At 45.8% G+C, this 14,203-nt stretch overlaps 1 protein-coding gene and 1 long non-coding RNA gene across 2 annotated transcripts; both read right to left on the bottom strand.

Moving 5' to 3' along the window:
- Positions 1 to 6,490: 6,490 nt before the first annotated feature.
- LOC123325502 lies at positions 6,491 to 14,029 on the bottom strand. Its single transcript, XR_006540477.1, has 3 exons — positions 13,950 to 14,029; positions 9,561 to 9,669; positions 6,491 to 6,513 (listed from the first exon to the last, which is right to left on the bottom strand). It is a non-coding gene; the product is annotated as an uncharacterized LOC123325502 (long non-coding RNA).
- ZNF391 (zinc finger protein 391) lies at positions 7,551 to 8,755 on the bottom strand. The gene has a single exon (XM_044917472.1). It carries the CDS (start codon positions 8,753 to 8,755, stop codon positions 7,682 to 7,684), a length of 1,074 nt encoding a protein of 357 aa, XP_044773407.1. The 3' UTR covers positions 7,551 to 7,681.
- Positions 14,030 to 14,203: the final 174 nt, after the last annotated feature.

Below are 14,203 nucleotides of genomic sequence, written 5' to 3'. Positions count from 1 at the left end.
AAATATTGGAAAATGGTTCTCAAGGATTCAAATCTCTAGCTCCCCAGAAGCCAATTTTTTTTTTTAATTTTAGATTTTATTTATTTGAGAGCAGGGCAGAGAGAAGAAAGGGACAAGCAGACTCCGTGCTGAGCATGGAGCCCGATACGGGGCCCAATCCCAGGACCCCAAGATCACGACCCAAGTTGAAGCCAAGAGTCTGACGCCCAACTGACTGAGCTACCTGGGCACCCCAAGAAGCCAATGTTCTGAAGGAACCAACAGGCTCAGTTAATGCAGTTCTACTCCAGGGTCTTGGAGGTTAGGATAAAAGGTGAGGAGCACATGGAAGAAATGTCCTATCTCAACTCTTAAACTTAGAATGGATCCACATCCAGAGCCAGGCTACCTTAGTTTCTCTGCATTTTCCAAAACAGAAGATGTAGCTCTGGTTTATTTCATCTACAAACTGAAGGGTATCCAAAGAATTACTGTTAATTTTGTTAGGTCTGATAGTAGCATTGTGGTTACACAGGGAATTGCCCCTGGTTTTTAGAAATGCATAATGGGGCGCCTGGGTGGCTCAGTTGGTTAAGCGGCTGCCTTCGGCTCAGGTCATGATCCTGGAGTCCCGGGATCGAGTCCCGCATCGGGCTCCCTGCTCGGCGGGGAGTCTGCTTCTCCCTCTGACCCTCCTCCCTCTCATGCTCTCTGTCTCTCATTCTCTTGCAAATAAATAAATAAATAAAATCTTTAAAAAAAAAAAAAAGAAATGCATAATGAAATAGGGATGAAACTACATGATGTTTCAATTTCATTTAAAATATCTCAGCAAAATACAGCTCAACGCCCAAAAAACAAATAATCCAATTTAAAAAATGGGAAGAAATGAACAGACATTTCTCCAAAGAAGACATACAAATGGCCAACAGACACATGAAAAGATATTCAACATCACTCACCATCAGGGAAATGCAAATCAAAATACACCTCACACCTGTCAGAATGGCTAAAATTAACAACACAGGAAACAGATGTTGGTGAGGATGCAGGGAAAGGGAAGCCCTCTTAAGACTATTGGTGGGAATGCAAACTGGTGCAGCCACTCTGGAAAACAGTATGGAGGTTCCTCAAAAAGTTAAGTATAGAACTACCCTATGATCCAGTAATCACAGTACTGGGTATTTACCCCAAATATTCACTAATTCAAAGGGTTACATGCACCCTTATCTACAATAACCAAATTATGGAAGCAGCCCAAGTATCCATCGACAGATGAATGGATAAAGATGTGGTGTGTATATATATACAATGGGATATTACTCAGCATCAAAAAGAATGAAATCTTGCCATTTGCCATGACACGGATGGAACTAGAGGGTATAATGCTAAGAGAAATAAGTCAGAGAAAGACAAATACCATATGATTTCACTCACATGTGGAATTTAAGAAAGACAAAAGAGCAAAGGGGTAAAAAAGAGACTAACAAAGAAACAGACTCTTAACTCTAGAGAACACACTGATGGTGACCAGAAGGGAGGTGGGTGGGGGATGGGGGAAACAGGTGATGGGGATTAAGGAGGGCACTTATCATGAGCACCCGGTGTTGTATGAAATTGCTGAATCACTATATTGGACACCTGAAACTAATATAACAACTGTGGGTTAACTACACTGGAATTTAAATTTAAAATTTTTAAAGTCAGAAGAATAAAAGGAAGAAAAGAGGGACAAATAAAGCAAATGTGGCAAAATTTCAATAATTGTTGAATCTGGGCAATGGGTATATGGGAATTTATTGTACTATTCTAATTTTGTGTATATTTCAAATTTGTCATTTTTTTTTAAGTGAACATTGTTTTATCAGTTTAATTATTTCCTAGAGAACAAGTTTAAAATGGATTTGACTGGTTTTATGATCTTTGAGATAAAACTTCAAAGCAATCATAGAAGGTATAGACTTGGGGTCTTGATTCTCCAACCTCTTTTCCTAAATTTCATCACCCTACCATTGCCCTTCCTTTCCACCTCCTCCTTCATTTCCTTTCACAGCCAAATATGAAAAAGCATCATGTGTTGGGAAAGAAAAGGCAAAAAGTGATATGAAGAGAAAAACAGGACTTTGATGAGATGTAAAAGTTAAATTATCAGCAGCCGCTGACCCCATGTCCCAAAACTGCATAAGGAGCCATCAACTAGGAATTAGGGCAAAGTCTCTTCCTCAGCAACTTCAAAGTCCATATTTCTCTTTCTTTGTTAAAAAATATTAAAATGCAATACCTCCTGATTGGTTTGCAAGAACAAGTTAGCTCGTATGAGGAAAGCCAGAAAACCACCAGCACCATTTCAACACAAACCTTTGCATAAGAACGGAACCGAAAAATAAGCACACCGATTCAACCAACAGAGCAGACAGTGCACTTTCTTCGCTAAAACCGCGTGTTAAATAGACTCTAGCGTCCCATCCCGCATCCCCGCGTCAGAAAGCGTGAGAGTGACGCCGACAGCGCTCAAAGGCGCGGCCAAGGGTTCCGCGCCCCCAGCAGGTGCCGAAGTCGTCGGCAAACCCGAAGCGAAAGCCCTTTGGAAAAGGAAAGCACAGCACCCCTGGGAGTCGCGCCCCGCGGGCGTTACCTGCCCGGCGTCCTCACGTCCCTCCCGGGCGGCGGCGGAGGTCCGACCCCCAGCCGGGCCCGGGCAGCTCGCTGCGGCCGGGTTAAGTCAGCCAGCCGCCGGAGAGCTCGAAGGCGCGCACGCGGCGGCGGCCGACGCTCGGGGGCCGAGCGCGGGGCCCTCTCGTCCGGCGCCGCGCGCTCCCGGCTCTCCGGCCGCCGCCGGCCTCCGGGAGCCGGAAAGGGCCGGAGCGCGTCGGAACGCGGAGCCCGCCCGCAGGCTCCCGCCCGCGCCCCGCCCCCCTGGGCCCGCGAGCGACCGCGGCGCGCGTGCACGTGCGCGCCCACGTGCGCACGTGTCCGTGTGTGCATGTGTCGTGCGCGCGCACGTGTCCGTGTGTGCGCGTGTTCGCGCGCGCATGCGCGCAGACGGGAGGCGCCCTTCGCCGGGAGGCGTCCTGCCGCGGGAGCATCCTGCAGGATTTCCCGGCAGACCCCGCGCTGTTCCCCGCAAAGGGGGACCCCTCCCAATCACGCGTCCCTGTGACTCGACTTCCCGCGGGGAAGTTTCTGGTTCCACGCTGACTGAAAAGACGCAAGGCAGTCCTACCCGAGAGTGGACACTGGCATGACCCAGGGTATATCCCAAACCCCTCGCTGCAGGTGCAGGTCACTTACAGGACAAGTAACAACAGCAGTTAAGGAACGCAGCCTCCGGTCGCTCCTGTCCCGGGTCCGGATCTAGGCACCGCTTCTTCATCCACCCAATGGATGCTCTTCGGCTCCCACCACCACCATCCATCCTAAGACTCCAGCTTCCCACCTAGCTTCTGCCTACGCGCCCCCCCCCCCCCCCAGGTCCACACCATCGTGTCTCCTCTCCCAGATTAATCTTTCTCCCTGAAGCCACACTTAATCAGCATCATCACTCACCTCCTGTGATTCCCTCATTAAACCCAAACACGATCTAGGACTGGAGGCAGCCATCACCAAGTTAACCCAATTCCAAGTCCGCTTTCTCAGTCCTGACTTCACTGAACTCCCTGCCACAGACAGTCCAGTCCATCTACTGGAACTTTTCCCCACCTCTACGCCTTTACTCACAGTTCTTTCTTTTCCAGACCTTGCCAGGGTCCACCTTAAGAAGTCCAGTACAGTCAGCAGAACTGGGGTCAAATCCTGGTCTTTGGTAAGTTATTTCACATCCGTAAAGGTCAGTTCTTTCATCCCATAAGGTAGGAAATTAAATGACTCAAATGGGTGAAAAGAGCTTTTCTTCTGGCACCCAGGTATCATGTGGTTATCAACTCTATGCCCTGCTCCTTCTAACCCCACTCCCCCGGAAGAACAATCTTCACCCCTACCTTTCTGAGCTTTCCACTATGAACTAAATACTTGTTCACTGGAGAACCTACTATATGCTAGGTGTTGTGGAGAATACATTATTTTTTATTTTTTGCTATCAAATGCATTGTATAATTAGATGCAGACAAATGGAGAAATTCATCTTAAATCTATTAGGAAAGCTTTGGGACAGAATCTGTGAAAGGGCTGGGGTGGAGGGAAGGAAAGTTCTCCGAGCAGTGAGCCAGGAAACTGGGAGGACTCTGGCTTCCTTTAAAGAAAAACGAGGTGAGGGCAGGGAGCAGAGACTGGGGCCCACGGAGCGTCTGTGGGCCCCGCAGGTGTTTGGATTTTAGCCCAGCAGCACTGAGTAGCTATGAATGGGTTTTACGCTGGGGTGTAGTGTGGCCCTTAGGATTTTAGTGGATCCCTCTGGCCTCGGTGCCCATCCAGGGCTCGGCCAGCTTGGGCAGAAAAGAACTCCTTGCTGCATCATGCAACACTGCAAGCTGCCGTCTCACCTGCTGTGGCTTTGGGGAGGTAAGGGGAGCCTGGTGAGGGGAATGGGTGCCACACCCATTTTGCAGATGTTTGTAGACCGAGGTAAGATCCTGGCTGTGATGGGCTGAACGGGACAGAGAACACCAGTTCTGTGTGCACCACTTAGAGTGGGAGAGGGGTCCCAGGCTGCAGATGAGTAGGAATCACCAGGGAGATATGCCCGGAGGCAGGGCTGGGGCTGGAGGAGTTTCAGAGAGAGAGAGAGGGAATGGCATCTGCAAAGGCAGAGTCAGGAGAGAGCACAGTGTGCCAGGGATACCCCTGACTCAGAACTTGAGTATAAAGAACTTGAAGTCTGCCTGGGCATCTGTCATTGTCCCTCTCTGGGGATGCTAAGGTGCAGGCAACGAGCAGAGAGAGGCCCCTGGGTTTGGGTGTACATGGTGGTTGCAGGAGGTGGGTGGTGGAGGAGGGGCAGGGAAGGCCACATCAAAGCTCAGGCTGTTGGGCGGAGGTGGGGGGGGGGGGTTTAGCTGGGGGACAGAGCAGACAGGTTGAAAATGGAGACTAAACCTTGTGCTTATCTCTGCTTCCTCTGGAAACTTCACTACAATGATGGCAAAGAATTAAAAAATGCATAAAAGAAGAGATGACCAAAGATGAGTGGTCAAAAAAAAAAAAATCTTTCCTTGAAGAATGGACTTTTTTTTTTCTTTCCAAATACAAAGTAAGCAAATGACCATCCCCCTTTGGTTGCCAGAATGCTGTTTGCACCTCTATCTGGATAACTACAGCATAACCATAACTTGTCCTGATCTTGATCTTTTAGGCTTTCTCCTTTCTCTAATGCTGATTTTTTTTTAAGATTTTATTTATTTATCTGGGAGAGAGAGAACAAGCAGGGGGAAGGGCAGAGGGGTTGGGAGAAGCAGACTCCCTGCCAAGCAGGGAGCCCAACTCGGGGGCTCGATCCCAGGACCCTGGGATCATGACCTGAGCCAAAGGCAGACACTTAACCAACTGAGCCACCCAGGCACCCCTCTAATGCTGATTTCTGTGTTTTCATTTTCTATTTTATCATATAAGCTATCTTGAGTCCTTTTTGACATGATACAGTTATAATAAAATAGATGGCTATTGCCTATTATTACCGTTAGCAGAAATGTCTTCTAACTTAAGTGACTGTAATCATAGTTTTCCATTGCTGGTAATGGACTTACCCTGCGGGGGATGAAATGAAAGGCCACAGGCTGAATCGCAGCAGAATCATAACAATTAGCATTTATTGAGCACTTACTTTATGTCAGGCACCGTTTTCATCACGTTACATGAATAAACTTACTTATTCCTTACAACAGTCTCATGAAATGGAAAGCCAAGAGGCCAGCATCCCAGGAGCTCTAAAGGAGAATTAGTCCCAAGAGTGAATTTACATAATTCAAGGTAGGACAAAAAGGACCAAAATATTTATGATTTTATCTCTCCATTCATAAGACTAAAGAGATTGCACTATTAAACCCTCCTGGTTTAGATTAAAACGAGTCCAGACCTACATTATACCATGTATCAGATGGGGCTTCTGAGAATTTAAGATAATTTCTAACTTCAGAAGCTTATGGGAAAAAAGCACCTGAGAGAATCAGAAAACAGAATAGGAAAGTTTGCAGTGCACGAAAATACATGCAAACCATGACTGCAAAGGTGGGGGACCCAAAGTGTCAGAGGAGGCAGGACTTGAGCAAGGCCTTTTATAAAGCGTGGACAGGATTTCTGGAGACACAAGGAGGAAAGCAGAACATGTAAAAGGGTGCCAAAGAACCGTGTGAAAAGAAGCCAAGTGCAAGAAGAGGGTAGAGCAGACACAAAGGACAGGCTGCCTACATGCACCGGGCAGGAATGGAAAATGGGTAGATAGATCTAACTGTGGACGGCCCTGGGGTTAAACAGTTTGATCTTTTTCCTGGGAACTGTGCACTCTTTAAACAAGGTGGTGGTTTAGTCAGGCAGCTAGATAAAGATAGGAAGACAAGGGCAGCAGTGTTGACTCTCGTAATTTGGGCGCAAACTCCAGCAGCACTAAGAACAGAGAAAGAAATCAACTCGTAAGCCACTTGAAATAAAATCTTGCAGACTGATTACCTGGGATAAAGTAGGCAGTAATTATAGGTCATTTAGTAACTATTCAGCACTATGGATGTTTCACAGGGGTCGAAAAGACCTTTGTCTTCAGGAAGCTTACAATCTAATTGAGTGACCGCAAGTATTATAACCCGATAAAATGAGAGCATTCTGGCTGAACTCTTGCCCAAAGTTATAGAGCTGATCATTGTTAATCAGAGAGTGCTGGGAGGTAGGAAAGTGTGGATCAGCACAGAATCAAGGATGCCAGAAGCAGCTCAAATTTTAAGGCATAAGAATGGCCCAAAGTGCCAATTCTGCCAATGTCAAGTAGGAAAAAGACTAAGAAATAGGCAATTAGACTAAATTCACTAGCTTCAGTGAATTGTCCTTGAGAGATCAGCTTTATAGGATTGGTGAGAGTTTGAACCAGAGGGTATAAGTTTCATGAAGAAGAAACAGAAGAAAAATTTAAAAACTAGGGAAGTAATTTTTTAAAAATAATAGAACTCAATGTAAGTGTTAGGACATTTTTGGTGAGGATAAGATAAAATAACACTAGGATTAGTTAGGCCCATTAGAACTATGGTTTATACTTTGAGGAAAATATGCTATAGCAAAAAAGGTTTAAGAGAAAAATCTGTCCTTATAAAACGAGAGACTGGATTTGCCTCAACACTATTATCACCAAACTGGTGGGAAGCTTTTTGTCCTGTTCTGAAGCCAGCTCCTCTTCTACTACTGGAACCAGCATCTCACACACACAGGATTTCCTCTTTAAGTAAAGGGGTGATGTGGTCGGGAAACAAGGTTCACTGACTGTTCAGGGACCCAAGCCCCATGGAATAGATAAAGTGAGCAAATGCAAGGTGTCAGGAGGGTCTAAACTCTAAGGTTGGAGTCCTCTGAAATAGGAGATGGAATACGTGAGGTTCTTACGTTATCCCCTTGTACTCACTCACTGGAGCATCTAGTTTACGGAACAGGTGGAAGGAAGGCTAACTTGAAACTGGCTTACCGCTAGCTAGTAGAGAAGAAAACTCCAAAGATGTATCTATTGTTCTTTGCAGGATAGGACGTGAAGGCTGTGTGCTCTTATGCTAACATTAATGAAAAAGCTCAACTACTACTCCTTAGTGTGAAGTCGCTGATGTCTGATGAGAGTTGAACTCTGGCTGAAGGCTTTCCCACAGTCATTACATTTGTAAGGCTTCTCTCCGGTGTGAGTTCTCTGGTGGATAATAAGGGATGAGCTCCGACTGAAGCCCTTCCCACATTCTCTGCACTCGTGGGGCTTCTCTCCAGTGTGGATTCTCTGGTGCTCAATGAGGGATGAGCTGCGAGAGAACACTTTGCCACAGTCGTTGCATGCATAGGGGTTCTCTCCGGTGTGTGTCCTCTGATGCTCAATAAGAGACGAGATCCAACTGAAAGCTCTCCCACATTCACTGCATTCATAGGGATTCTCTCCAGTGTGTATTCGTTGATGCTGAATTATGGTTGAACGGTCACTGAAGGCTTTCCCACATTCGTTACATTTGTAAGGTTTCTCTTGAGTATGAGTTCGCTGATGTTGGCTAAGGTTAGTGCTTCGGCTGAAGGCTTTTCCACACTCACCACATTCATACGGTTTCTCTCCAGTGTGGATCCTCTGATGCAGACTCAGGTGAGTGCCCCGGCTAAAAGCTTTTCCACATTCACTGCATTCGTACGGCTTCTCTCCAGTGTGAGTTCTCTGATGTTCAATAAGGTGTGTACTTCGGCTAAAAGTTTTCCCACATTCGTTGCATTCAAAAGGCTTTTCTCCACCATGAATTCTCCTGTGGACAATAAGGTCTGATTGGTAACTGAAGCCTTTCCCACATTCGTTGCATTTACAAGGTTTCTTTTGTGGGAAGAGTTTTTGGTGTTTAATGAAGTCCGAATTATCTTTGGAGTTTTTCCTAGATATGGGGGATCTAGCTCCCTTTGGAATGTTCTGCTGTATATTAACTTTTGAGCTTAGACTAAATTCACTAGCTTCAGGAACTCTCTCCCTAGTGAAAATTTCCTTGAGGGTCATCGACACTTTCCTGATTGCTGTTTTCTCAAAAGATGTCTTCTGTACAGGACATTTTGTCTGCCTTGATAACTGGCCCTCACCCTTATAGGCCTCTTCATTCTTAGGACCTTGGGCAGTACTCCCTCTGAGACTTTCCATTGCTGACCCTGAAAACTCTAGTTCTTCAGAAATAGCCTGATTGGTGTTGATGCTTTGGCTCAGTTCACATCTCCCTATCTGAAAGACATTTAAAGTGCAAATGTCACCTGCATCTAGTATGGAGAGCAAGGAAAATAAACCAGCAGGAAAAAAAAAAAAAGACAACAAATTTGCAATTCACACACACTAGCAACTTTATATGGGAAGAAAACAAAAAGGGACAGCCGAAGGCAAGTGAACAGGAGCAGAAGAGATAACAGGCAGTTTTTACAATAGGCATGGGGAGCACAGAGACATCAAGAAATACGGGAAGGGTGACTGGGTACTACGCTGAGCCAGAAAAATGGAAACAAGCAGATATACCAGCTGATGAGCAGAGAGTAGAGGATTAGAAAGTAAAATGAGCTGTTACTTATTATAGCCGATCAGCAGTGGTAAATGGGAGAAAGGAAAGGGATGAAAACAGTAGACTCTTAAGTGTAGAAAAGATATGCTCTAAAAAAAAGCAAACAGTAGGGATGATTCTATCAAGCTTGGATGCAGTCCTTTTCTTGGGATTGAGAGAGAACAGAATTTCAGAAACGCTGTCTACAACACTGCCACCTGACGTGCCCCCCGACCCTCCTTCCAGCTAGTGTAGGTGTTCTTCTAAACAAGTCTACTTTCAGAGTACACCGAGGACAGCTCACTTACTTGGCAAATAGAAAGCAGACTAACTTAAGTCACCCGGTGAATTCCAAGAACTTAGACTGGAACTCATGTCTCCTAAATATCGAATCGGTGGTCTTTTCATGGTCTCACTCACCCAGACAGGTATTTTCGCTCACTCCCCTCTTCAGTGCCCTGAAGATCCAGCATCCACAGCTGTCCTCCCTCCGACTGAATGACCATGTCCAATTCACATGCTGGGACTCCTGCTGATGGGAAAGGATTTAACACAAGGCTTGGGTGCTGGAGACACAGGGCTATTCAGAGCTCGATATTAATGCTTTGATCTACGGAAAAGATGGTGTGAACTTTCAGAAGCTGTGGGAGGAGGGCCTGGCAAAAATGGCTTTCTGAAAGGGGGCAAAGTTGGGTTCCAGAAGGTTATACACATTCACATCAGAATCCCCCAGGGAACTTGTTAGTCAAGATACCTGGGCTTTGCTTCAGACCTAGGAGGTAGGACACGGGGCCCAGGCATGTGTATTTAATAACTTCATATAACTTGACAAGTAGAACTGTCCAAAAGGAAGCCTAGAAAGATACCCTAGATTGCCTGAAAAATGTGCTCCCCACTCCAACGTTCCTCACAGAGCAGGAGGGTCTAAAATACAAACTCAGCTTCCCCTAGACAGGTGGCTTCTCCCTTCTGCCAGCAGGGCCAACACTTCCCAAGGATCTCACGATTCCCAGGTAGCCAGCCAGCTTTCTCAGATACCTCCTATCACACAGCCGGTGCCCCACGTTCGGACTGCCCGGCACCAAGCAGTCCACTTAACTCCCCACTGACAGGTGGTTTTTACACCTGCCTCCTGAGTAAGAGCAGCGGGCCCTCTCCTGGAACACCGGCCTGTGCTGAGCGACCCACAGAGCATCCTCCTACAGCAGCCTTCCTGCTGGGGAAATGGGAGAATGTGGGAATCTGTGTCTTTCCTCTCCCATCTCTGCACTCTAACTTTCCCCACGAAACCCTTTTCTTTAAGCCATGGTCTTGCGGATTCATCTGGAGCCCCTGTGCTTGACAGTCGGCTACAAACTATATACCATCTCCCCTAATGCTTCTGCTCACAGCACAGTTTGAGATCCGCTGGGTTAGGACATAATCTGGTTTCACAGGTTCCTTTCTCGTAGACCAGGGACCCTTCCAGATGTGCAGGTGAGCTGTGGAGGACATCCACCAAGAAGTCACACAGAGAGAACCTCTAAGGCAATGTGACGATGCTGTCTGTATCCAGCTTGGCCAAAAACATGCCTTCCAGCTGGAAGCAGGGAACACAGAAGCACTACCGATTAAGAGTCTGATTTATTTAGAACCTCTCAGTACAGTCCAGTTGCATACTTCACGGGGCCCTCATTCCTTAGTAGGAATCTGCCGCATCGCTAGGTTGGCTGGCCTGCATTCTTGCGGCACAGACCCTCCCACTACGCCATCCTGATTTTGTTGACCATTCACTGTTATTTCTCTCTTCTATGACAGTAATTCTCAAGGCAGCAGGCTACCTCCTGGGGAGAGTTCTGGGAATTGGTGAGGGGTTTTTTTTTTTGGACCGTCATGTTGACTGGATGGTGCTATTGGAATTTAGTGGGGGTCAGGGATAATGGGCATTATGCAAAACAAAAAAATGTTCCTGATCCTGTGTGACTTTCAAAAAAGTTGTTTAATAGCGGCACCCAGGTGGCTCAGTCAGTTAAAGCGTCCAACTCTTGATTTCAGCCCAGGTCGTGATCTCAGGTCCTGGGATCGAGCCCTACGTTGGGCTCTGTGCTGAGCGTGGAGCCTGCTTGAGATTCTCTCCCTCTCTCTCTCTTTCTGCCCCTCCCCCCACTCTAAAAAAAAAGTTAATAGTTACCTAAGGCTAGAACCTAACATTACATAGAGATACAAAATATTTTGCACAGCTTTGATATATATTGGAAAATTAAGGAAATATACTTCTCTTTCTTTCTGCTATTCTTCTGTTTCTTTCTGTAGGCCTTGTTCACATTTCAGGAAAATCAAACCACTTAATGGTGTTAGATTCGGAAATACAACATTCACATAACGGGCTGTTGCAGGTGCAGACATCTATTCACCGCATCTGTACACACTGGAACACATACTATCCTAATACAAATTACTTTCCTTTATATCAGGTTAGGTAATATATTGATTTTTTGGAAATTGTATCTATAGGTAATCAATATTATCTGTCAATCTTACTACAGGATAGTAAATGGGACTTTTGTTCCTAGGGGAATGTTACTACATTATTACATATTATATTCCATCCTAGGGAAGAGATACTGTTGAGAAAACGTTTAGGTTTTTGGTGGTTTAAGTTTTCCCCCTAACCAGGAAGATCTGAAATTTGAAGATCTTTATAAATTGTCTTTTTTTTAAAGAAAAAAAAAAAGATTTTATTTATTTGACAAAGTGAGAGCGCAAGCAGGGGGAGCAGCAGAGGGAGAGGGAGAAGCAGGCTCCCCGCTGAGCAGGGACCCAGGCGCCCCTGGAAATTGTCTTTTTAGAACCATGAAAACACAGGCTACCTAAAAGTAAGCAGAATATCCTGAACAGAGAAAGAACTAGGACAGAATTCAAAGGAGACGGCCATGTGGAGGTTGAGGGTTCTCCTTCATGCTCATTAGTATTCTGGTGGTTGGTAAGCTGAGCCAAGGTGCTATCAGTTTATCTATATAATTCAATTCGTATGTATACCGTGCAGTACAAGTGTCCCAAAATGTAGCTGTTCTGGCATTTCAAATAAGTTCATTACACGTATAACTGTATTATGCATTTCATGTTTGTAAATGTGACACATTATCGATACACAGAAACCCCACTGGGAAAGTTTGTACATTAAAACAAAGGAACCTAACTTGGGAGAGTCTTTAGGTCTTTTGGGTCTGCCTTTTATAAGCATTTTATGAATATTGACTCATTTATGCTTCACAACAGTGACAGGGGTACTGTTGTTATCCCCACAGTACAAATGAAGAACCGGAGGTACAGAAAGGTTAAGTAACTTGGCCCAAAGCCAACTGTTAAATCCTGGACTCACCTGCACTGCACTTTCCACTCCTGTGGCCCCTAAATGGCCAAGAAACTAACCCCCATGATCCCAGGACACCAGCACAACCTTAACCACAGTGTGCCACGGAGGTTTAGAGAGTGCCTGCCTCTGAAGGGTGACCACCCTGAGAGGCTGCACTGAGTCCCCACTCATGCTAAAGCCCTATCTATGTAACCTGAGCACTAGATTTTCCAGCCACCCCAGTGCAGGCGGCATCCTTGGCACGAATCAGTGAAACATCAGATAGAGGTCCTGTGATGTAAGCATTTACCAGGTAATCTGGACTTTTAAAAAGATTTATTTATTTATTTGACAGGGGAGAGGCAGAGGGAGATTATCAAGCAGACTCCACTCTGAGTGAGGAGCCCTATGTGGGGCTCGATCTCAAGACCCTGAGATCATGACCTGAGCCGCAATCAAGAGTCAGATGCTCAACTGACTGCACCCCCCAGGCGCCCCAGTAATCTGGATTTTGATTATAGTTCTAATGATAGCTATATAAAAAACAGGGGAAAATAACCAATCTGGTTTTTAGGTCTCCTCATCTGTCAAATGAAGATGTTGGACTTGATTGTTTGGTACAAAGCTCTCTGATTCCTGGAGTTTAAGTACCAAACACTAAAGCACATACCTGTCTGCCTAGACTAAGGGGATTAGACTAATATGAGCCTAGTCTTTTTGAAATCATGAGACATGTGAGAGCCTCAGGTCCATGTTTCGGATGAAACCATTCAAGAAACAGGCCAATAAGGTGTTCTTCAATCACCTAATGATGAAATAGAGCAAAGGAGTGTTGAGGAAGACATTAAGGGCAATCAGCAGGCAAGCGAAGAACAGTCCCATCCTGGGCAAAATTTGGCAGATTCACCTAAGGGAAGTTCTATGAAAAGAAAGAAATGTATCCCCTGCTTGGAAGAAGGAAGACTCCTTAACTTACATGGGACATAGCTCTTCTAGGGAGACAGACAGTTGCCTTTCCCTCTTCCACCTTCCACCACCTCTTGGCTTTCTTTCTGGTCAAAGATAAAGCTGGCAAAGGTCCTATCCTAGGCAGCCAGAATCACCGGTCTAGTAACGTCACATCTGGCCAGTTGAATGCAACCTTAAGCGTTGAGGTAAAACAAATGCCTAAAAGCAATCCTACCTCCTCCCAGATGCAGAGAAGAGGACAATAGACACTGATGTCTGACCTGAAGTCCCTAGTTCTCGAATGATAAAAGGTAACGGGGATGGATCTGGGCCAAGTCTAAACCCTCCCTAAACTCTTTAGGTGATCTGAGGCATAAAATCCAGGCTCTTGGTCAATTTCCTCCCATGGGATAGGAGTTCAAATGGAGTTTGACACAGTCTCCTAATTCCTCCTGAGGATCAAAACAGAAGGCAGCCGATGCCGCTCCAGCACCCTAGGGCTGTGCATCCCCGAGCAAGTCACTCACCTCTCTGAAAGTCTGGTCCCACACTGTAAAATGGCATAACTAGAACTTGCTTGTCCTTTCTCACAAAGCTTCTGTTAATGCTACAAGTGAAAAGACAGCAAAGCATTTACAATAAAGGATTTCATATACAACATAAAGAGATACGATTGCTGTGCATATCTCAAATGAATTCACTTTAGGGGCGCCTGGGTGCCTCAGTCGTTGGGTGTCTGCCTTCGGCTCAGGTCATGATCTCAGGGTCCTGGGATCGAGTC

This window comes from Neomonachus schauinslandi, chromosome 8 (genome assembly GCF_002201575.2).
Source record: "Neomonachus schauinslandi chromosome 8, ASM220157v2, whole genome shotgun sequence".
Classification (NCBI taxonomy): Eukaryota; Metazoa; Chordata; class Mammalia; order Carnivora; family Phocidae; genus Neomonachus; species Neomonachus schauinslandi.
Note: the sequence above shows the minus strand (reverse complement) of the source record. Positions and strands in the feature narration are given on the sequence as shown.

Bases quoted from the DNA above. Each gene is read 5' to 3' on its own strand.
- ZNF391 (XM_044917472.1), bottom strand. From the start codon at position 8,755: ATGGAAAGTCTCAGAGGGAGTACTGCCCAAGGTCCTAAGAATGAAGAG.